This window comes from Papaver somniferum, chromosome 6 (genome assembly GCF_003573695.1).
Source record: "Papaver somniferum cultivar HN1 chromosome 6, ASM357369v1, whole genome shotgun sequence".
In the NCBI taxonomy this organism is placed as follows: Eukaryota; Viridiplantae; Streptophyta; class Magnoliopsida; order Ranunculales; family Papaveraceae; genus Papaver; species Papaver somniferum.
This window is the reverse complement of record NC_039363.1, coordinates 142,440,756-142,466,513: the sequence shown is the minus strand read 5'-3', so window position 1 is coordinate 142,466,513 and position 25,758 is coordinate 142,440,756. Positions and strand designations below refer to the sequence as shown.

The window sequence follows — 25,758 nt, the reverse complement described above, 5'->3', positions numbered from 1 at the left end:
TTAACTGAACTTGGTATACGTATCTCCAAGCTCCAGCTCCAGGGTTGATAGTCATCTTCTTTATTATCGATATCATTAGTTTTCTTCTCCTTAAATTTGTATCACCATATGTCCATTGGATGATATACATCTGAATGGACAAGACATATATCTCCTCCCAATACCTTGATTAGGTATCTGGGAGTCTTCGTGCTTCCACTAAAACATTGTGGCATAGACGGGAGCCATCAGAATTCTTCATCTGCTAAATCAAAAGCAACAATTTTATTTTGTTCATATTCTAACCAGTATAGCAATCCATTTGCAAGAACACCCCTCTTGCACAATAAGTAGCTGACTTCCCCGATGTTCTCCAGCCTTCAGTGTCACGCCCAAGGGTGTATATCTCAACAAATCCTTTTGGGTCCGGCACAAAGTCGTATACTCTATTCGGGTAATGGATTCGTACGACTTTGTACTCATTACTCAAAGGATGGTAGTCGAATCCACTAATAACGTAACCAGATATATGTTTTAAACGAGGAAGGTTAATGTATTCCGTAGTGACAGGATTGAAGATGTAGACAGGATCATTGACTCCGTGAAAGGGTAATTTTAAACAAACCAAACCATTGAAAGAATTGACAATTTGATCTCCCCATAAATGTTTTTTTCGTTGATTAATGACAGGGTGATTAATCTTTGTAAGACTCCCGAAAGAAAACTCCTTAGTTGCAAAACTTTCCTTACAAAAAATCTCATCATAATCTCCATAGTAAAGTTGAAGGTTTCTTTTCCCGTATTCTTCAATTAAAAAAAGAAAACCCGCTTTTTTGTGAGAGAGGAGCTTTTCCCATGATTTACGTTCAAGCTTGCACTTCAAAATTAGCTCTGGAGGCAGATGGGAAAAGATTTCTAATCTTACATATTCGTTTAGATCCTCTTCCATCAATAAATTAGAAAAACTCAAAAACCACAGGGAAAAAATAATCACTCACCTTAGAGTAGTGTTGATGCATATTCCGACTGATGTCTCTCCTTAATACTTGTGTTTTATAGATATATTATACAGAGAAAAAGGCTGTTTTTTACAAATTGTTTTCGGAAACAGATCCAGTTTTACCACAGTTAAATTTTTGCATTTGAGGAGAAATACTAGAAATCAACGTATTCGTGATAAGTGAAGTGTAAATCGATTTTACCGTAATGTATTGTGATTCAGTGAGTTGCCAGTGAATAGAATATTCACACCACAATATTGTGATAAGTGCTTAATTCTTACATATTTACTACTCAAATTTACATTTATTTAGTTCTTTATTTTGTACATATTTTATGGTTTTATTTATTTTTGTAGTTTTTAGAAAATAAAGCTCTATGGACTAAAATGCGGAATTCGGCTGGAGAAAGGAAGTGATTTAATGGATTAAGCCCAAAAGGAAACATGAAGAATTATTAGGCCAATTATTTGGATATAATTATTTGGATATGGGCGTGTGTAGAAATGTGCCACGACGTGTGTAGACCATGTGCAAGATATTATGATAAAGGATATTTCAAGATATGAAGAAAATATTTCTTTATGATGTGGAATAATGGAGTATATGAAGATTTGGGAAAGAATATTATTTTTTATAGTTGGAAATAATAATTAAGATATTGATTGCAGTATTCGACACATGGCTCATTTTGATTAGAGGATTTTTATATTATTTCATAAGTGGCATAATTTCATTGGATGATGATGTGGTAGTGGATATGAAAAAGGAAAATGGTGTCCTTTGAAAACTATAAATACTGGTTGAAGTAGATGGAAAAAGGGAGGCCGGTTCCGCCGAGCAATAACATAGTTTTATTTCTTTTTCGTAACCTTTCTTCTGAACTCAATAACTTCAATCATGTAATGGATTCTTCTTCACCATCTCTACAACCCCTTCATTCGGTCGGGTAATTTTACAAAAACCATCAATATCTAGTGATAAATCTCTAAAAACAATCAACTCGAAACCAAAAGAAATTTTTTGAAACATCACCGAAAAAAACAACAACAACGTTGTATTAACAAGCAATGGATCAACAACATGTACACTGATCTAGTAATTGGTTCCAAATAATTTAGATATTCAAAATATTTTCAATTATTAAAGCCATAACAGAGACCATGTACACTGGTTCTAGAAAAACATTGAACAAAATAAAATCTAACTTAATTTCTTATCGATTATGGACTCTTGAATCAGTGAACTTCATTCACGGATGAAAAAAAGATGGAAAGAAGAAGATGAAAAAGAGAAACTTAAAAACAAAAAACCAACACATCACAAGTCATTATAATTTTTGTCCACATCACACAGGGAACAGAGTGGGGTAGAGATCAGCTAGGTGAATAGAATTATCTCACTCTTAATGGAAATTATTAATTTACAACAACAACATCCTGAAAAGCACACCTGCAGAGAGGTGCACAAAAATTATTAGGAGCAAAGGCTCGTAACTCTGACCTCGACTATGAGAGCTGCCTCTTAATCATCTATTATAATTTACTCGTTTTGGGAATCTTCTTTTCCTTGTGCTGCACTTTTCTAGTCCTTAACTTTTCATCTTGAGATTCCATTGATAGAAGGCTATTCATATGTGGGACTCCTTGAAAAGTGTTAAACTCGTGCCAGCTCTCGTCCACAATTTTGTTCAAATTTTCAGATTTTGTGTCATAACAAAAAAGACATGTTTCATTCTATAATAGAACTCCATTGTCTCTTGTGAGGGAAAACGGCTCAAAAAAGACATCCTTGGTGTTAACTGAACTTGGTATACGTATCTCCAAGCTCCAGCTCCAGGGTTGATAGTCCTCTTCTTTATTATCGATATAATTAGTTTTCTTCTCCTTAAATTTGTATCACCATATGTGATATGTCCATTGGATGATATACATCTGAATGGACAAGACATAAATCTCCTCCCAATACCTTGATTAGGTATCTGGGCGTCTTCGTGCTTCCACTAAAACATTGTGGCATAGAAGGGAGCCATCAGAATTCTTCATCTTCTAAATCAAAAGCAACAATTTTATTTTGTTCATATTCTAACCAGTATAGCGATCCATTTGCAAGAACACCCCTCTTGCACAATAACTAGTTGACTTCCCCGATGTTCTCCAGCCTTCAGTGTCACGCCCAAGGGTGTATATCTCAACAAATTATTTTGGGTCCGGCACAAAGTCGTATACTCTATTCGGGTAATGGATTCGTACGACTTTGTACTCATTACTCAAAGGATGGTAGCCGAATCCACTAATAACGTAACCAGGTCTATGTTTCAAACGAGGAAAGTTAATGTATTCCATAGTGACAGGATTGAAGATGTAGACAGGATCATTGACTTCGTGATGGGGTACTTTTAAACAAACCAAACCATTTCAAGAATTGACAATTTGATCTACCCATAAATGTTTTCTTCGTTGATTAATGACAGGGTGATTAATCTTTGTAAGACTCCCGAAAGAAAACTCCTCAGGTGCAGAACTTGTCTTACAAGAAATCTCATGATTTGCATTCAAGGGTGATCTACCCATAAATGTTTTCTTTTCCTGTATTCTCCAATCAAAAAACGAATACCCGATTTTTTATGAGAGGGGAGGTTTTCCCATGATTTGCATTCAAGCTTGCACTTCAAAATTGGCTCCGGAGGCAAATGGGAAAAGATTTCTAATCTTACATCTTCGTTTAGATCCCCTTCCATCAATAAATTAGAAAAAATCAAAAACCAAAGGAAAAAAATCACTCACCTTATACTAGTGTTGATGCGTATTTCGACTGATGTGTCTCCTTAATACTTGTATTTTATAGATAGATTATACAGAGAAAAAGGCTGTTTTTTACAAATTGTTTTGGGAAACAGATCCGGTTTTACCACAGTTAAATTTTTGCATTTGAGGAGAAATACTAGAAATCAACGTATTCTTGATGAGTGAAGAGTAAATCGATTTTACCGTAATGTATTGTGATTCCGTGAGTTGCCAGTGAATAGAGTCTTCACCCCACAATATTGGAAGATGAATTGTTGAATAACAGAAACCATCAAGGGATAAAACAATTTGTTAAGCAAGCCAACATTCCAGAATCATACATGAGTGTCATTGGAAGCACTAACCTTCAGTTTTTTTGTTAATCACTGAAGAAAGAAAAGTGAGCATGTTAGCTAGGATGGTGGGAATCAATTTCTCTTTCATGCATAGATATTACGCAATTTAACAACAATTCAAACTTGGAATTGTTTAACTTTATGTATCCCCATAATATACTTGAAGGAACTGAGTAACTTAGAGTTAATTTATTTGGTCTCAACTATACGAAGTTGGTTGTAATCTTTGTATAACGGCTTCTTTTCTGCATTTGAGGTTTCCTCGTTCACAAAATTTTTTTTTTTGATTTACTTTACTTCCTCGCTTTGTTTTTATAATTAGAGTAAGTACACTTGTAAGTTAATTGTCACTTGGTATAATATCATACTTTTGGTTCAGTTCGAACTAACCATATACCAAGTGGACACCTTGTTGAAATAATTTTTTAATAATTGTTGTCTAGTGAAGATTATATAAGGTGGGTCTTGCATAGATTAATATTGATAAAGATTGTGGTGTACTTGGCACCCTCCCCATTTCACTAATCTTCAGTTTTTTTTGTTAATCACTATAAAAAGAAGAGTGAGCATGTTATCTAGGATGGTGGGAATCAATTGCAATTTTTTAAATTTGTGTATGCCACGTATAATACTAACCCATATCCAAGTGCCTGTAGGTTGTTAAGTGTCAGCATTAGGATTTTAATCTAAATTCATAAAATATCGAGCCTTTAAAGAGGATAAGGTTCACTAATCAAACGCCAAGCTAATTTTGTGAACAGTGCCATGCATGTTAAATCTCCTTTGCCTTCTTGTGACCTGAACCACCAAACATTTTGGGGGTGCATAGATAACTCAAAATTTGAAATAAACACAACATTTGTTCCACGTGACATTAATTTACCTTCCCAAATCCCATATGAACCTATTTATTTTTTTAGGAAATATTTTTTTTTACTTAGTATTCCCTTACTTTGGTTTGGTTTCCGAAATCTTTTATAGCTTCTCCAATGGTCAATATAAATATTTCATATGTGGCATCACTTCTAAGACATCCTTTGAGCAAAAAATCCTAAATATTAGGAAAAATAAAGTTTTATCTCTAATCCATAAAGTTTTCTATTATCTGTTTACTTATTTGTAGGCATATAATTGGTTAAAATCCTTTCCCTTTTTATTTTTTAATAACTTTTATTAATAAAAATGTGACTAGGATGGGAAGACATCCTCTAAGTGAACTAGTTCTAAATCTTGCTTGTGAAATATTGGATGCTTGTTATAAATGATATTATGAAAAAAGGATAACAAATAAGTAAGCCGTAAGCATGATCTTTTTTCTACAAATAAAAGATTAATAAACAAATATATCGGTTGGTGTGCAAGAAAATAAAATGAACCAAAAAATATAAACTCCAACGGAGACAATAAAATAAAAAGGGATTTTTTCTTAAATTTCATTCTTCGACATCCTCTTTTGTCCTAGCCTTAAAAATGTTATCTTTTTCTATGTAAGGAACGATCACCATCTTGGATAAAAAACTTCTTTTGTTTCCTCTTTCTTTTCTTTATTTCCTGGTTTGTTTCCTCTTTCTTTTCTTTCTTTTCTGGTAAAGTATCATAACTATTGACTTCCTTCGTTTCCTCTTTGTCTTGGTAAAGAGTATTATAATTATTGACTTGCAAGACCATGAACCTGTTTGACCCGTGCAACATTATTTTGTTACCAAGTTTAAATTATGATAATATATTTTCGACATTCCAAAAATCAAAATATACTGGTATAATTTCGAGTTAATGTCATAGTTGTTTCCTGCCCGCTTTATTCTCTATGGCCTTGCACGGCGCAATGAATTGATTCTCCATCAAGTGCATTTATCACCTCTTCCATTTCTGCTAAAAGATACTTGAAGTTTCATTTCAATTTGTATCGAGAAGAAGCTATAATCCTTCTTCTTTTCGTCTTTCCCTATGTGCGTTTTTTAATTCTATGCAATTGTTGTTAAGTTCATAAGAGTATTGTTAAATCTATACTTCCATTAAACTCAAATTTGGCTTGATTTTCTTCTTAAATTACTTGTTTAATTCTTAATCACACCACATGATATGGTTCACTGGAGTACGCATCGATTCCTAGAATACAATCACCTTCCATGTTTAGTTGTTATACCAATTATTTTGTAACGCATTGCTAAGAAGCTCGTTGACATTGGTTAAAAATATCACATTTGGCATTGTGGATACACTTCAAAATCATTACTAAACCCACAACATGGATCATAATAATTTGACTAAAGCCTAATTATTCTTATTCTAATCGTTCCTTTACTGATTGGTGTTCCGAGAATATGATGAGAGGGTACTATTTACCAGAGATTCTAGTTTCTCCACATGCAAAAGAAAACAGAAGTGAATCCACTATTACATCAGTTAGAATGACTTCTTGGCCATGAAATCAGTTAGATACTACGCAAAAAACACAATCAAAATACTTTCCTCAAAGTAAAACAATAAACCTGAGTCTTGGTGACTCTAGCTCTTTTAGCTAGTTTATCAACAACACTATTAGCATCTCTTATAACCGAGTTACATTTCCAGTGCCTAATACTACCAAGTAAAAACTGAATATCCAAAATAAAATGTTGGTTCATCCAATAAACATAAGAGATCTGCTCATTGATTGACTTCACAACTACCTCACTATCACTCTCAAAAACTACTTTATTAAGATTTTTTGCTCTTGGTAAAGTGACAGCTGCTAACATTGCTCTGCACTCAAGCTCCTCCATTTCAATTCCCTGCTTCATTCCTCTATTAATGTATTCCCCTTGGACTCCAAAGCAGGCACCTGCAAAATTCCTAATAATTAGTCCAATTCCACCATGAGAATGCAGTTTCTGAAATGATGCATCTAAGTTATTTTTCAAATAACCATCATTAGGAGGTAGCCATCTTTGAACCTGCCGGGGATTTGCAATACCATTTGAAGAATAACAATTCAAAATAGTTAAACCATTAATCCTTGCCACTGAAAGAGACCTATTAGGATTCTTATTATCAAAAACTTTGGCACACCTATCTTTCCATATGGTCCAAACAGTAACCATAAGTGTTTTGTTAATTTGTTCCCTTGTAATACCAGAACCAAAAACAAAGTTTGCACCTGCAGAGAACCAGGATATAACCTGGTTTCTAAAAGTACCATGTTGTGCTATCACAATGCTCACATTAATATTTACTGCTAACCAGATAGATCTTGCATAAGGACAGTTAATAAAAAGATGATCACTAGTTTCAACAACATGATTACATAAACTGCAGTGGAGCTCTATTCCATTCTTATATCTAGAAAGCTTATCCCTAGTTGGTATTATATCCCTATTGCATTTCCATGTGAACAATTTAACTTTATGAGGAAGTTTAACATTCCAAATAGATTTCCAAACCTGAGCTGAGACAACAGTTGTTCCTGCAGAAAAAATTGTACTTTTAGTAATCACATTGTATACACTTTTAACAGAGAATTGACCTTTTCTATCTGGTAAGCGGATAAGTTTATCATTACCAGCAAATGGCACATTCATAACAAGAATTTTTTCAGCACATTCCTCAGTAAAAAGGTAGTAAATCAAATGGACATTCCAAGACTTAGTATTTTCCATAAACAGATCAGAGACATAATAAAAGAAACAATATTCACAAGTCCAGTAGAAGGGATAGGAGGATGATCTAATCCAACCACCCAACAGTCTAACCAAATTTTAGTTTTAGTGCCACAACCAATAGACCAAAAACTGTTATCCTTAATGATCCCAATACACCTATAAATACCCCTCCATATCCATGAGCAACTTTCATTAAGTTTGTCCAAATGAAGTATACTACAATCTTTAAAGTACTTAGCACTTAAGATTTGAACCTTAAATTTCTCTTCCTCAGTGACAATTTTCCAGATTAACTTACAAATGAGTGCAATATTAAAGTTCTCCAGATCTCTAAATCCTAAGCCCCCTTGTTCCTTTGACTTATTAATACTATCCCAATAGATAAATTTAATACCCTTACCTGTATTGTGCCCCCACCAAAAATTCAGTTGAAGAGAATCCAGCTTATCAATCAGAGTAGTTGGAATCTTAAAACATCCCATTTGATATGTAGGTAAAGAATTCAGCTTATCAATCAGAGTAGTTAAAGTAGACCTACCAGCCTGATTGAGAGTGATACTTACAAAGTTTTTAAGTCTAACTTCAAAGGATTGCACAATGGGATCAAAAGATTTCACCTTAGAATGTCCTAATAACAGAGGAGCACCCAAATATTTCCCAGAATCCGAAACAATGGACATATTAAGAGCTCTAGAAAGAAATTCACAGTAGCCAGGACTGAGATTGTGGCTGAAATAGACACAAGATTTGTCAAAGTTAAGCATTTGACCAGATAAAGAACTAAAATTCTCTGAAATATTAAAGATATCATTAACATGCTGCATATTAGCTTGTCCAAAAATAAGAATGTCATCAGCAAAAAATCAAGTGAGAAATGGGAGGAGTCTTCTTAGAAACCTTGAGACCAGTTATAATTTTGTGATTCTCAGCAACTAATAAGGACCTAGAGAGGTATTCCATGTCTAGAATAAAGAGATAAGGAGATATAGGATCTCTTTGTCTAATACCTCTAGTTGGCTCAAATTGTTCACATGGTGACCCATCAACAAAACACTAATACTGGTAGTAGTAACACATTGCATTATTAGATTACAGAAATCAGTATTAAAGCCAAATTTCAGCAAAACATTGTTGAGAAATTTCCATTCAAGTCTGTCAAAAGCCTTAGACAGATCAAGTTTAATAGCCATAGTACCATTATAACCTTCCTTATGCTTCATAAAATGGATCATTTCATGAGCAATAATAATATTGTCATGAATTTCCCTTCCTGGTACAAAAGCAGCCTGATAAGGAGAAACAAGTTTTTTCAGAAAAGGTTTTATTATATTAGCTAAGATTTTAGAAATAATCTTGTAAGAAACATTGCACAAACCTATTGGTCTAAATTCAGATGGCATTTTAGGACTTTTACACTTAGGGATAAGAGAAATATAAGTCTTATTAAGACTCCTAAGCATGTGACCATATTGAAAAAACCTCTTAACAACTTCAATAACATCCTTACCAACAATCTGCCACTGGGTTTGATAAAAACCTGCCTGAAAACCATCAGGTCCAGGAGAGCTCCAAGAAGCCATGCTTTTAACAACATTCTCAATTTCAGTATCAGTAGGAATCATATTTAAAACAACATTATCAGCCTCAGTAATGACACTAGAAATAACATCAAAATCACCATCAAAGTAAATAGGATTAGAAGTACTAGAGACAGTTCTAAAATGAGCAGTAAGCAAATTACTATGATTGGTTGTTGGTGCTCCAATTTGGGTTTGTAGATGAATGCAATATTTTGCATGTGAGTGTGATTTTTCAGATATAATGGGTTATCTAGGATTGTGTAGTTTCTTTTGAAATTGTGGTAGTGATCAAAATTAAATGCCATGAGTTTTTAGATTTGTATATGGCTCAATCCAGGGAGAATTGTGTATTTCTTTAGGAAATTTGGTAGTTCTTCCGATTAGTGTTATGCATTTTGTTTCGAAAAACTTGTTTACTTATTCCATCCCTGTCATAGGCCTGTCTAGGGCGAAGCTTGTCTTAAGGAAAATAAACCATTTGATTAAACTATAAGAACATTTTTAATGAAAATTGAACTGAACCAAGTGTAGTAGTAGTGGTGAAGAAGGAACATATTTTATTTCGTGTGTTCAAAATATTTGCTCTAAATTTATTTATATAATCCTTGTCAATTTCGTGTTTTTGGCTCCTAGTCATCTCCCCTATTATCTTCGTTAGTCCTGTGTTTGTTCCCTGTTGTGCTTCTGACTATGTGTGGACTTATTGCATTTGATGATTTGGATTAGGTTTAACATTTCAATATTCAGTTTGACATGGATATTGTTGTCCATCTATAAGAATCTTTGAAATCTCTCCATAACTCTCTAGTGGCTTTCTTTAGAGGCTTGTGCTTTTGTGACTAATTTTCTAGGATCTCCTTATATCCTTCTTGCGCGACTATCTTTTCAATTTCTTTGTTTTCCAACCTTTCCTTCGCTTTAATTTTCTGGTTTATCTTAGACCTCCTTAGCGCCTCAGTTGTACCTTCGATCCCAAACCCATACTCCTCTAATATGACTAACCCCCCTTGTAAGTCCTCTCGAAATATTTTGGTCCTATCAAATCAGTGTCATTTAATTTATAGTTTTCTCTGTTTTGGATCATCGAACTTTTTTACTTGTCTCAACCTATAGCTACCTGTTTTCATTATAATTTGGTTTTAATTTGTAGTGTTTAATTATTTTGTTGGACGAAATACAGATGTACTCCTATTTTTATTTGCCGTTTAAATGTACCGTAACTTTTTTGATTTTTACAAATGTATTTTTGTTTTGACGGTTGTTTTTTTTTTTTTTTTTTTTTTTTTTTTTTTTTTTTTTTTTTTTTTTTTTTTTTTTTTTTTTTTTTTTTTTTTTTTTTTTTGAGAAAATGATTAACCGAGAGTTATCCTGTACAGTTAAGTCTACTTTAAAATACATTTTAGTCCATTAAATTGCTGAGTTCACCATTATTAAATCGCTGGGTTCACCATTACCCTGTTTAACTCTTTTAAATCGCCGAGTTCACTTGTCAACTCGAATCGTTTCTCTTCCACCATGTGAGCTGTGTACACAACTACACATCACCGGAAATACATGGCGCATGAAATTTCTGAGTTAACTCAGCTTGGTGGTAGATGGGTCGTTCAAGGCTTTTCTCAAACAACTATTGTGCATAAACTACTCAAAACTAATACAAAATCCAACTAATATTATTTCCTACTTGTATCAGCACAATTGAGATTCCTTTACATTCATGCGCAAATGCAATGATATGAACATTGCAAAAACAAACAATTTCCGTGCTGAGTTTGGGAAGATTGTGTACCACTTGCACCACCACCACTATTTCTAGTAGCACCACGACTGTGTACCACTTGCCCCACCACCACTATTTCTGCATAGAACGTCTTCCCATTGTGTACCTGAAAGTCTGAAACAGACATTTATCTTAAGGCACTGACGGAATTTAAAGACTCTCTAATAAATATTAAACAAGGGAGGGAGAGAGAATTTTACACTACCTCATCCCATTTAATCAATACGGTGAGCAGCTGTTTGAGGGGTTTCTGCTTATGTATGAAGAGGAAACAACCAAATGGCACACTCAAAGCATTGTGTGACACCCGGCATAATAACCCTTGCATGACCTTTGAAATCTTCAGTGCCCCCATCAACCATATGTTTTATAGTCTTATAATGGATTGTCCTCGGAGTCATATACAGTAAAACCTTTCCGGAAGAATACTCCATATAGGAATAAACTCCATATAAGAATAAAAAAACTCGGTCCGATTTGGACCAGTTATATTTAAGAATAAACTCCATATTGGAATAAGTCATAATTTTTTCCGGTCCAGTCTTAAGGAACCTACCTCCATATAAGAATAGGATAATTGACAGTATGATATACATAATATAGTTCTTGTGATACATCATAGTTTCAGATGAAGAGATTCTTACAACCATTTTACACGATCATTTTGCTTCAAAGTGGATTCTTTGCTTTATTGTGCACAACTTAATACAAATTTCTGTCACTCGTATGATTTGATTTGTTAATTTTCGGTGTCAAAGTTGAGTTTTATGTGGATTGATTTCGTAAATAATTATATGTAAAATAAAATCCTTATTTAACTATTTATATTTACATAGATGCATTTTTGTGTTTCCATATGTATGTATTTTCCGAATACATGTATGAATTTTTTTCTTCGGTCTATTCAAGGTACACCTCCATATAAGAATAACTCCCATATAAGAATATTTTCTTGTGGTCCCTAAAATATTCTTATACAGAGATTTCACTGTAACCATACTCTAGATTAACCAAAATCAGGGAGACAGTATCAACTCAAGGTAACATACTTGAAGCAGATGTATCTAGAGAGCTACAGGCTACAACATTTGTTTGCATCAAGTATCAATTCAAAATCGAAAACAAGTAAACACCCAAAATCTCAATATCCAAGTATTGATAAACTTAATCATTTAGCTTCCAAATAAATAAACACCCAAATCTTACAAACGAGCAACTGACCTAAAATTAAATAAACTTAATATTAGCAATGTTCAGCAACTTCCATGCATATCATGTATGTAAGATGGGGCATATCCATTACTGCACAAGTACACAATTGAACACTAATCAGTAATCATTTATTCCAGCAAACAACATAAAAAAACACTGAAAGTATGAAGAAGCACCAAGAGAGAGGTCGTGCAATGATTAGTCATAACAAAACTACTACACTTTTGACCAAGCAAAAAACATACAAAACATTAACCCTAGAAACTTCGTAAAGAAAGGAAGCTAACAAAAAATTATTCTGCATATGGGTGTAGTGCATGCTCTTTCTAGACTCCTGCTATAGTAAAATCTTCTTTTGGTGTTTCTTGTTAGAGAGCTATCACTAATCTGGCAAATCAATTATGGCGATCTAACTTCATTCTGGTGAGTGGCGGGATAATTGATTACTGATTAGAGAAAAGAACGCTAATGAAACTTTCCTCGGAACTGTATAAGCTAGTGTGAAACAAGAATGCTACAATTCATAAGTGCATTCGTACTGAAGATCAGGATAGCATCTAGACTTTCAATTTTCGATGCAATCTTAAGGATGCTGAAGTTAGAGAGTTTTGTCTAATTTAATGGTGAGCTGGGACAATCTTAATGATGAAGAGAAGATTGACTCTAGCATTGGGGTTGATAGTGTGCTGAATATGAGAATGATTAAAGGTCTAGATCGATTATCCAAGATCTGATCCATGTTATTTGTCCCAGTTTTAGAGTTATCCGTTTTATCTCTCAAGTCTTAATTAACACATTTGATGGGCTACACACCACCAGCTTTATCTACGGGTGAAGATGTAAGATAATTCTCTGTGAGATCACTGTATGCTCACATCGTTGCAGGTGATAATTTCTTTGATTTACCAGCTAAGTTCGTTTGGAATAATATGAATATATCCCCTTAGGATTAAGTTTTTCATGTGGATTCTTGTTCGCACAAGCTTGACACTTTAGATTAGTTTTTTATTACCTTGAATGGTGAATCAATAAAGAATTTCTTATCCAAATTATCTATTATATCATAAATCTAGTTTTGTTTTTTATTTGGGTGTACTATTGGATCTCCGTTAACTACATTTAGTGTGACTTTGTCTAGAATGATCGACAACATGCCAGTAACATAATTTTTTCAATCCTTCCCAAATTTTAGTCATTTGTCATCGGACTCGAATCAAATGTGATCTAATTGACAAGATTTGTCTAGGACACCTGTACTCTTTTTGATCAACAAACAGGACACCTGTACTCTACAAGACTAATGATTCTTTTATCGTTTTTCCCTATTCTTGGGAGATTTTAACAAGCTAATGCACCCACGCCGGCAATGTTATAATAACAATTAGCTAAATTGCGTGTGTTTGTGGCTCATTTACACGGTTTCGGTTGTGCCTTTGCCGTTACATCAAAAAAGAAATGTTGTTGCCTTTGCCTAGAGTGATTATTTTACCAAAAAAATATTCATTTTTATTGTAATCAGGTAATGATCTAGGACAACTTTGTGGACCAATGAATAAAAATATTCATTTTTATTCACACTAAAGTTTTTCAGTTGATGAATACATATGTGTATGATTGGGATTTTTAGAGGGGTATTCTCTATTCTGTTTATATCTCAAAGTAAATGATAACATGTACGCATGCTCTTTTAGTTTTGGTCAAGAGTTTAAACCCCGCTATCCAATTTTGTTTATATGTAATTTTATACGTGGGTTTCTTTGAAAAGTGTTAAATTCGTGCCAGCTTTCGTCCACAAGTTTGTTCAAATTTTCAGTTTTGAGAATTTTATATGTAATTTTCAAACCTCACCATCCACTTTTGTTTATATGTGGAAAGTATACTCCGACTTGAATCTGGTACTTGCATGGCGAATAAAACTGGAAATTCAAATATAGAGAAGTCCAGCTAGGTCATAAAAATTGAGGTAAAATGATATCTTATGCATTCATTTTCTAAATCATTTTTATTGGTTTGCACCTAGTTTATCTAAGTAGAAACTAGTTTGGTACTTTTTGTATGATTTTGCATTTTGTTTTCCATCATACATATGTTTGATTTGGCTTCGAGCATCTCCTTGGTTAATTATGAAACTATTTTGATTTAAAATTCGGCCTTTTACACATTTAGGCCTGTTTTTTTTATGGTTTACAAATCTACGCTTGTTTTTTTATTTCTTACAAAACTAGGCCAGTTTTGGTGGATGGAAAGTTAGTTGCATTTATCTGCCACCTATCTATATTTTCCCAGTTTAAAAGACGATTTAGTCCTTCAAACTCCCCATCTAATATCAACGACAAAGATTACATTATAAAGTGAATGGCCAAGATCTATCCACAGAAAATTGAAGGCTTAGACTCCGGCTATAACAATTCAATTTTTGCATGTTCTGTAGCTACAAAACCCTGCATCTGAACACTACTTCACTGCATTGCAGACCCTTATTCTTGTCCTCAACTGAAACACGACACTAATCCAAATTCACCAACATCATTTATGTAGCTTCTTGACCTAGTAGCACCATTATATCATTTCTTGCAGCAACTGATCGTATTTTATATAGTGGTAAATAGAGTTGTCGTTCACTCGAACTTGATGAGATTGAGTTTTAAGGTTGAATTAAATAAAATAATAAAACTAGCAAAAATATAAAAAATATGAGTAACAAGATGGAGGGACACTGAGACTCAGGATTCACCAAACAACAATTTTATGCGGTCCAAATATCAATTCTGAACAGTAATAGCTCATAAAAATTCATTAACTCTAATTCATTGCCTAAAGTAGATTTCGAAAATAATGGATGTAAATCTAAAGCATGGGGTATCAAAACATTTAAGAAAGCATAACCCATCAATTGAAATGACAATCATTCAACGAAAACCATAAATCAATTAAATAACAGTGCAAATAGTCATGATAAAATTAATATAATTACCGCATTCATGAGATTTGGTTTCCTCCGTCGTCCCAGAAATGAGGTCTAGCTCCTCATGATAATACCAGAGACGATAATATGGTTAAATAAATTTATTTTATTAATCACCATTGGAGTTCTCACAATAAACCGTACAATCTTTTTTCTAAAATAATAATAATCAGAAACAATAGAAAATAGAATTGAAAATATTAAACTCCAAATGAAATAACGCCCTTGGCTCCGGACTACCGGCCTCCCCAAATGTGCTCTCTATTTATACACACAAATACACATTACTCAAATATATTCTTCCATAACTCCAAAATCTTCTTCTTTTTAATTAAAAATATCTTCAGAATTTTTCCTTCTCTTTATTCTATATATTTCTTTATTAAACCCATATCTTCTTTAATTCGCAGAATAAAATCCAAGATAAAATCTTCTTAGGATATCTTTCTTGTTTAATACAAGATAACTTCTTTTTTCTTCAAAACTTCATGTTTATAAGGCAAGAAGATATTCTCATCTTAAAGATAATAAATCCTTTACCGTTGACACCAAATTTCCCGCCAATTTTTCTTTTCAAATCAAGGAAGAAGATGGAGTCCCCTTAACCAGTGATGAGGTGCGATTAGCAGCTGGCTCCCTGGGGTTCCCCTTATCAGTTAGGTGCCCCTTATCCAAAATTGAGAGTCCGAATAACATGTGTCCTCCGGGTGCCTATACCAACTTTTCGAGCCGAGTTTTCCAAAAATGTTTATTTTCCAAAAATGTTTATTTTCCAAAAATACCTACAAACACATAAAACACCATAATAAGTAGAAAATCGAGTATCAACAATACTGAAAATTGAGGACAATTTGGTCACAAAAATGTGTCTATCAAATACCTCCAAACTTATTATTTGCTAGTCCTCGAGCAAATCTAATCTAGAAAAATAAAAATGACTACACTTAGCACGTGCAGCAAGCCGTTAAACTGCTAGGTGGCCCTAGCGGCGGAGTGTTGTCTCCGGAGGGTTTACCAGAGGTGTACCCACAAAACCTTTACTCCATACCCTAGATATCTACGCAGAACCTTGGAAGGCACTAAAGAATCTCCTTGGTTGGTATACAATCATTGACTATAGGAGGAAGTAACCTGATGCGAAATTCCAATTGATGTACACGAGTTTGCACTCAGCATACTAAAATCATATATAAGTGACAGAGCTCTACTCAGATAGTTTCTAGACATCATAACCAGAGTCAACCAATCACATGGAAAGATTAAGAGGATGGATAAAGAGAAAAATAGATGGTTCAAAGTGAACGGTGTTTCCCATATCTGTCTGAAGGCCTCTGCCAAGATGAACCTATCCTAATGGACTGAGATACCGGTCTGACTAATATCAACACAACTGGCATATACAAGGGGACCAGTGGTCGATAAACCTAACTCTAGGTCAACACAACTGGCATATACAAGGGCACCAGTGGTTGACTTTATTGATTTGATTCCGGTTGGTCTGATGGTTTGGTCTCAAAAGTTTTTTTTTTATTATAGGTATCTCAATCACCTTAGCGGTGGTAACAACTTGAGTCGTGTGCCCCACCAAATCACTTAAGAAATAAAAACAGAAGGGAAAACATAAGGGATTAGGATTCAACGAGTTATGGCGAAACTACCATGTTTTTTTATTTAATTCTAACACCTGAGCTCTGTGATTTTATGAATAATCTCTTTAGATGTTGCCATCTAATCAGATTGGTTCCTCAACTCCTACAACCAAGATGTTCCCATCCACTTAGATTGGTTAGTGTCAACCTTAATAAGCATAAATTTCTAGGCTCTGGAGTTTATTTGTTGCAACTAAAATCTAACAAAAAGTTTCTTCCCCACCCCCAAACTTAAATCTAACATTGTCCTCAATGTTTTTAATGAAAGAGCAATACCAAAAAGTAAGGTAACACGAGGAATCAGTAAAGAGAGAAGTCGGAAAGATAGTACCTGGGTGAAGAGAGAAATCAAAAACTAATATACAACATACAATCGCCTCGATGGTCAATCAAGGGTAACCAGGGTCCTTCAGAGGGACCTCCTCAACATCACCTGTATAAAAGGGCTCTAAAAAGAGTTTAAATCTCTGACCGTTAACCTTCGAAGAACTACTACCATTTGTTGTCTCGATCTCAACAGCTCCATGAGGAAAGACAGTGTGAACAATAAAAGGACCCGTCCACCGAGAACGTAACTTCTCATGGAAAAGATGCAAGCGGGTATCATACAGAAGAACTTTTTGACCTGGAGAAAATGACTTTCTTAAAATATTCTTATCATGCACAAGTTTCATTTTTTTCTTATACTCCTTCGCACTATCGTAAGCATTTATACAAATCTCTTCCAACTCATTGAGCTACAGTTTCCTATGGGCTCCTGCCTTGTCAAGTGAAAAATTTAGCTGCTTAACAGCCCAATAAGCTCTATGTTCTAACTCAACAAGTAAATGACATGCCTTGCCATACACAAGCCGATAAGGCGACATTCCAATGGGGGTCTTAAACGCAGTACGGTAAGCCCATAAGGCATCAGTAAGCCTAGACGACCAGTCTTTCCGATTAGGATTAACTATTTTCTCTAATATACGCTTTATCTCCCTATTGGAAACCTCTACCTGACCACTAGTCTGTGGATGATATGGGGTAGCTACCTTATGTGTAATACCATATTTCTTCATCAAAAGCCTAAAAGGTCCATTACAAAAGTGCGACCCTCCATCACTAATTATAGCTCGCGGTGTACCAAAACGTGTAAGTATATTATTTTTCAAGAACTCAATCACAACCCTATGGTCAACTTTGGCTCTATCTACCTCTATACCCTTCGAAGATACGATATGCCCTAGAACAATTCCTGAACGAACCATAAAGTGACATTTCTCCCAATTAAGCACTAAATTTTTTTCCTTACATCTAACCAAAACTTATGAAAAATGATGCAAGCACTCATCGAAAGACGAACCAAACACTGAAAAATCATCCATAAAGACCTCTAAGAACCGTTCTACCATGTCAGAAAATATGCTCAACATGCAACGCTGAAAAGTCGCAGAGGCATAACATAGCCCGAAAGGCATGCGTCTATACGCAAAGGTACCAAAGGGACAGGTAAAAGTGGTTTTCTCTTGGTCTTCTAGGGAAATAACAACCTGATTGTAACCGCAGTATCCATCTAAAAAGCAATAATGGCTACGTCCAGCTAATCTCTCTAGCATTTGGTCGATGAAGGGAAGGGGAAAGTGGTCCTTCCTAGTGACCTTGTTCAATTTCCTATAGTCAATACAGACACGCCAACCCGTGGTCACCCGGGTTGGGATTAACTCATTGTTATCATTCTGGACTACAGTAATACCGGATTTCTTGGGAACAACCTGAACGGGGCTGACCCACTTACTGTCTGAAATGGGGTGGATAATGCCTGCATGTAACAGCTTAAGAACCTCGGTTCGAACTACTTCTTTCATATTAGGGTTTAGTCGATGTTGCATCTCCCTAGAAGGTTTAGTGTCACTCTCTAAATAGATCTGATGCATACAATCAGTAGGACTTATACCTTTAATGTCTGCTATGGTCCATCCTAAAGCTTTCTTGTTATTCTGAAGGACAGTCACTAGCCTATTTCCTGATCACGATCCAAGTCGGATGCTATAATCGCAGGTAAATTTTCAGATGGGCCTAAAAACACATACTTCAGGGAATCTGGTAATGGTTTAAGGTCCAACTTAGGAGGCTTTTCTAACGAAGGAACTAGGGTAGACTCAGAAACAGGTAGAGGTTCGAACTTAGGTTTCCAGCCATTACTAGTGTCTATCAAAGGGGTTGAATCTAACAAAGCATTGACCTCATTAATCACATCGTCATCATCAAAATCAATCCCAAAGTGGGCTAGGCATTTCTCTAATGGATCTTCTAACAAAGTGTTTGGTAATGACTCCTCGACTAATGTTCCTATCATGTTCACCTTTTCTATGTTCGAGTCATCTAGTTCAGAGGGTAGCTTACTAATATTAATAATGTTCAACTCAATAGTCATATTACCAAAAGACAAATTCATAATACCATTTCGACAGTTAATGATCGCATTGGATGTAGCTAAAAACGGGCGACCTAAAATCACTGGTATTTGGTTCTCTGGGTCGCGGACAGGTTGGGTATCTAGGATAACAAAATCCACTGGATAAATAAACTTGTCGACCTCAATAAGAACATCCTCGATCACACCACGAGGAATTAACAGACCTATCATCTAACTGAAGTGTCATCTGGGTAGGTTTCATCTCACCAAGTCCTAGATTAAGGTACACATGGTATGGCAGTAAGTTCACACTGGCTCCTAAGTCAAGCAAAGCTTTCTCGACACGGTATTTACATATTGTGCAAGAAATAGTATGGGACCCTGGGTCTTTATACTTAGGAGTAGTGGTATTCTGAATAATAGAACTCACATGACTAGCTAGGAAGGCTTTCTTCTGGACACTAAGTTTTCGCTTTCGCGTACACATATCCTTAAGAAACTTGGCATAAGCGGGAATCTGCTTAATCGCATCTAACAAGAGGAGGTTGATGGTAACCTGCTTAAAAACCTCCAATATATCATTAAAGTTGGACTCCCTCTTAGTTGGAACTAGCAGCTGGGGGAACGGGGCTCTGGGAACAAAGTCGGGCTCAGCATGACCCTCATTGGTCTCTTTGGAGACTCTATATGTCTCCTTATTTTCTGGCTCAGCAGGGTGAACTACAGCATGTTCACTATCAGGCATGGCAACCTGATTGTCAACTTTCTTTCCACTCCTAAGGGTTGTTATAGAACTCACATGATTGTACGATTTCTCTCCTTTAGGGTTAGGATCAGTTTGACTAGGGAATCTTCCATCTTCTCTTTCACTAAGAAACTTACCTATTTGGCCGACTTGAAGTTCTAAGTTAACAAGAGACTGAGAATTATTCTTAAAATTCTGCCTGGTTTCTTCTTGAAAACCACATTGGTTCTTTGATAACATCTCATGGTTCTTTGCTAACATAGTAAGGGTTTCTTCTAAGGTGGAGATATTTTTCTCATTCTGAAACTGGGGTTGACCTGAAGAATTCCTAGCATAACCAAAACCTGTAGGAGGCTAAGAATTACTAGATTGTCCTTGATTCTGACCCTTAGACCAAGAAAAATTAGGATGGTTTCTCCAACCAGGGTTGTAAGTCTCTGAGTATGGGTCAAACTTCTGACGGTTCTCAAACCTGGCATTGTTATAGACAACATGGGCTTGCTCTTCACTAACCTGACCTTCCCAAAATGAGTTATTGGGTTCTACTCCACAACTAGACACTTGAGAGGCTCTAAACCTATCATCAGGTTCAACAAGAGACCTATGTTTAGGATGATTCAATTCCAAAGCTTCTAACCTTCTAGACAAAGCAGCAAACTTATCATCAGAACCGAAGCTTGTATCTACCACATTGGTGCTACTTCTATTTACCGAGAGTCTTTTGGGGGGTTCAACACAAGACTCCCACTGTTGGGATTTTTCAGCGACAGCTCCTAAGAAGGTGAAAGCATCATCAGCACTTTTACTAGTGAAATCACCAGCGCACATAGACTCAACCATGGCTTTGGTTGAATAGTCTAAACCATCATAAATAATCTCTACGAGTTTCATCTTATCAAATCCATGGTGAGGACACTGGGATAGGAGATCATTGAATCTCTCTAAAAGCCTATAAAGAGACTCTCCCTCTTCTTTTACACTAGCACTAATTTTCTGCCTAACAGACGCAGTTTTATGCTTAGGGTAGAATTTCATATAGAAAGCAGCAATAAGTTCCTGCCATGTTTCAATGGATTCAGATGGTAGGTTGTTCAGCCAGGTCTTGGCTTTATCTCTCAAGGAAAATGGAAACATCTTAAGTTTCAAGACTTCATCAGTAAGGTCTTTTATTCTAATTGTCCCACAAATTTACTCAAAGTCCCTAATATGAAAATAAGGGTTCTCATCATCTTTCCCTAAGAATATAGGGATCATCTGAAGAATACTAGGTTTTATCTCGAAATTAGCCGTAGTGGATGGCAATTTAATGCACGAAGCTCGGGTGGACCTAGTTGGGAACATGTAATCTTTCAAAGTTGCCATTGTCGGCACAACTGAAGTACTAGGGGTATTTTCCTCACGAAGAGACAGATTCTCGAAACTGAAGTTTCCAAAAACAGGGCTCTCAAAAGAAGAGCTTCGAGCTCCCCGCCTTCACAAGAAGAACTACTAGGTTAATCAGTTATCACTAATCAAACGATCTAGAGTGTTTATTTTCCAAGCCCGCTCTTTAATAACCTTGGGCATACACTAGAAAAACAAAAGAAAAAGAAATAAATCCTAAAAGGAAGGAAAGTTCTATGCAAACACAAACAAGGCTGACTCCACCAAAGCAAACCTAAAGATTTCTAACAAACAAAAAGCATGATGGCTCCACTTAGATTGTTTCTAGACCAGCTTCTAATCCTTCGAAAGGGAATTCGTTGCAATTTAAGCAAACCCCTCTGGAATCAATCCGAGTTTAAGTAAGTTGAATCGAGACGAGGGAAGCTCAATGGAGCTTTGATACCCAAGGCCTCACCGGCGTATTCAACTCACAGAAACCATCATGAACTTTGAAGCATGCTTAAAAGAGTAACCAATATTTTTCGAATGACTTTCCTATTAAGCTCGTTACCCTATAGGTCTCGTTATAGTCAAATTTTAGGCTTAGGTTCGCGTTTGGTTTCGTTTTTCTAAGGCGGGCAAGAAGGGTACGGTGATGAAATCCGAACCCTTATCTTGTATGGCCAGTCCTTTCCCTTTACTAGGAAATTAAAGCAGCCGTTTTCAAATCCTCAGCATATATGCAAATGAAGGAATACAATAACTAGCTGACAGGAGATTCGCGAGTGTTTCGACAAACTTACCTCCCGTACCAGACGGGGGATGAACCGCTGAAGTCGACTCGGACCACGACTCCTATGTCATGTACGAACCCGAGGGGCCGAGGCGATATCGTAATCGTCGTCCTTCTCTGCAAGCAGTTTATATTTAAACTACCCTTCCATAGGGTTTAAAAAAAATAAAGTCCCAAAGTCCAATGTCCAAAAGAAAAGAAAAAAAAATGTCCAAAAATAAAAACCTTAATTACAGTTTCTAAAAAGAATAAAAATAAAATTATTTACAAAATCTTCTTCTTCACTCCTTTTGGATTTTTCTTTTCTTTCCTTTTTGGGCTTTTCCTTTCTTTTCAGCACTTTCTCTTTTTCCTTTAGCTTAGCTCCGAATCTGAAAGCAAACAAAAATACCAAAACGCGTAAAAAAGAACAAATAAAATAAAACCTAAAAACAAATCCGCGTCGGCGTCGCCAAAAATTGATCGTATTTTATATAGTGGTAAATAGAGTTGTCATTCACTCGATTTTGATGAGATTGAGTTTTAAGGTTGAATTAAAGAAAATAATAAAACTAGCAAAAATATAAAAAATATGAGTAACAAGATGGAGGGACACTGAGACTCAAATATCAATTCTAAACAGTAATAGATCATAAAAATTCATTAACTCTAATTCATCGCCTAAAGTATATTTCGAAAATAATGGATGTAAATCTAAAGCATGGGATATCAAAACATTTAAGAAAGCATAACCCATCAATTGAAATGACAACCATTCAACGAAAACCATAAATCAATTAAATAACAGTGCAAATAGTCATGATAAAATTAATATAATTACCGCATTCATGAGATTTGGTTTCCTCCGTCGTCCCAGAAATGAGGTCTAGCTCCTCATGATAATACCAGAGACGATAATATGGTTAAAGAAATTTATTTTATTAATCACCATTGGAGTTCTCACAATAAACCGTACAATCTTTTTTCTAAAATAATAATAATCAGAAACAGTAGAAAATAGAATTGAAAATATTAAACTCCAAATGAAACAACGCTCTTGGCTCCGGACTACCGGCCTCCCCAAATGTGCTCTATATTTATACACACAAGTACACATTACTCAAATATATTCTTCCATAACTCCAAAATCTTCTTATTTTTAATTAATAAATATCTTCAGAATTTTTCCTTCTCTTTATTCTATATATTTCTTTATTAAACCCATATCTTCTTTAATTCGCAGAATAAAATCCAAGATAAAATCTTCTAAAGATATCTTTCTTGTTTAATACAAGATAACTTCCTTTTTCTTCAAAACTTCATGTTTATAAGGCAAGAAGATATTCTTATCTTAAAGATAATAAATCCTTTACCGTTGACACCAAATTTCCCGCCAATTTTTCTTTTCAAATCAAGGAAGAAGATGGAGTCCCCTTAACCAGTGATGGGGTGCGATTAGCAGCTGGCTCCCTGGGGTGCCCCTTATCAGTTAGGTGCCCCTTATCCAAAATTGAGAGTCCGAATAACATGTGTCCTCCGGGTGCCTATACAACTTTTCGAGCCGAATTTTCCAAAAATGTTTATTTTCCAAAAATACCTACAAACACATAAAATACCATAATAAGTAGAAAATCGAGTTCCAACAATACTGAAAATTGAGGACACTTGGTCACAAAAATGTGTCTATCAGCAACCCATTTCAGCTTCAGTACAGCTGCAATATCCATGAGCAGCGACCACCACAACCACTTCAGTGCCTGCAATATCATCTCAGCCTCGAGTAAAGCTTTACTCCATCTCATCAACATCACTAGAACCATGGCATTCTCTTCATTTGTAGCAACAACGTCATGTCAGTTACTGCACTCTAATATATCAACACAAACCCTTGACTGCCAGCTCCAGACTCCATCATTCTTCCATTGCAGTGGAAACAACAACAACAACACCCTCAAAAACTCGACCTGAATCTTCTTTGAATTCCACCACCGTCGCAAACCCATATCACCAGTGATATCTCATTCACCTGCAACTCATACAAGACACCAGCCATAACCACTACTGCAAAACCTAGCATACATCTAATTTCAGCTTCACTGACATACCAGTACACCATCTCTGACATACCACCTGCAGCATCCAACCCTTCACAGTTCAAACCCATCTGCTCATCATCGTCTCTATCAGACACAAGGCAATCTCATATTCAATTCAAACCTTAATTCCAATTTCTTCTCCTTCAAAACCATAGTTGTAATTTGTTTTTATCATCTGATCTTTACTGAACTGGCATACCCATCTTCATATTTCAAGCAACAAAACTCAAATCTAGACCAACATCAAACCCTCATCTCCATCTCAGATTCAACACCCATGAACATCAACATCACTCCCTGTAATTTTCGCATTCAACATTCTTTTCAGCTCAAATTCATACAAAATATAATTCAAATCTTCATTAATATAAACCCTAATTTGGTTGTTGTCATAATCTTCATTGAAATTCGCATAACTGCTCATACGATACGACCAATACACTGAAACCCCCAAATACCCATTGTTGCTGCTGTGAAATCACGAACTGCAGAGACCCCATAATGCATATTTGAATGCCGTCTATAGAAGATAGGTTCATGGTTATTCTCTTGATAATTGCAGACACAATCCATCATCACCAGAAACTATTTCATCACCTGATTTTAGATCTCAGTTTCTTTCCTCCAGCTCAAGAATTTGTCAACGAGCTATACAATTTCAAACCACATCAAACCCCTGATCTCCTAAAATATGTTGATGTATTGTTTATAGAAATTGAAATAGCTGGCTTGAACTCAACCACAAAAACACCACAGATCGAACTAAAATTATCTAAGGTTTGTATCATCTTCTTCTTGTTTTTGTTAATCTCTCTCTAAAAGCAGAAACCCATCGATGTTGCTGTGTAAACACCATCGATTCAACCAATTTCATCTCCTTTGGGAACTTTGCTGTTGTCAATTCTTAATATGAGAATCAAACTGCCAAGAAAAATACAGATTTGCGTCGAACAACCCCAAAAATAGATCCATTAAAAAAAACAAATTCAGCTGATATTGTTGTTGTAGAATGAAAACCACTTTCTGCGAATCTTCACATACCGGTGTTCCTGGTGGTGCTAACATCCACGATTGATTAACTTTAATTAGGTTTGATTTGAGAGAAACCCCTAAGTTATCTGTTGATTTTAGCAGAAGAAAAATTTTATTTAGAAGAACCATAGAGAAGAAGGAAGATGAAACTAAGAATTGATCTCTATCTTCTGCTATTTGGTTTTCACGCGTATCATCTAACCATCTTGACTGTCCAATTTCATATAGATCTGGATATCTCCGATTAGGCTTTCATATTGGCACATGCGAGTGAGGGCATTTAAGTAATCTCCGCACATCCACGAGATATCCTTGTATGAGATTTTGAAGATAAATTGACTAGTCAACGCGAAATATTGATTGAGATAACGGATTTGGATGAAATCTGTTCAATAGGCTTAGTTTTGTAA

General features: G+C 35.4%; 2 protein-coding genes across 2 annotated transcripts; both read right to left on the bottom strand.

Annotated features, from left to right (window-relative positions):
* Positions 1 to 280: 280 nt before the first annotated feature.
* On the bottom strand, positions 281 to 928 carry LOC113291594 (F-box protein At3g07870-like). The gene has a single exon (XM_026541113.1). It carries the CDS (start codon positions 926 to 928, stop codon positions 281 to 283), a length of 648 nt encoding a protein of 215 aa, XP_026396898.1.
* Positions 929 to 7,723: 6,795 nt separating this feature from the next.
* Positions 7,724 to 24,384, bottom strand: LOC113291593. The gene is made up of 3 exons (XM_026541111.1): positions 24,185 to 24,384; positions 8,768 to 9,464; positions 7,724 to 8,578 (listed from the first exon to the last, which is right to left on the bottom strand). Exons 1-3 carry the CDS (start codon positions 24,382 to 24,384, stop codon positions 7,724 to 7,726), a joined length of 1,752 nt encoding a protein of 583 aa, XP_026396896.1.
* Positions 24,385 to 25,758: the final 1,374 nt, after the last annotated feature.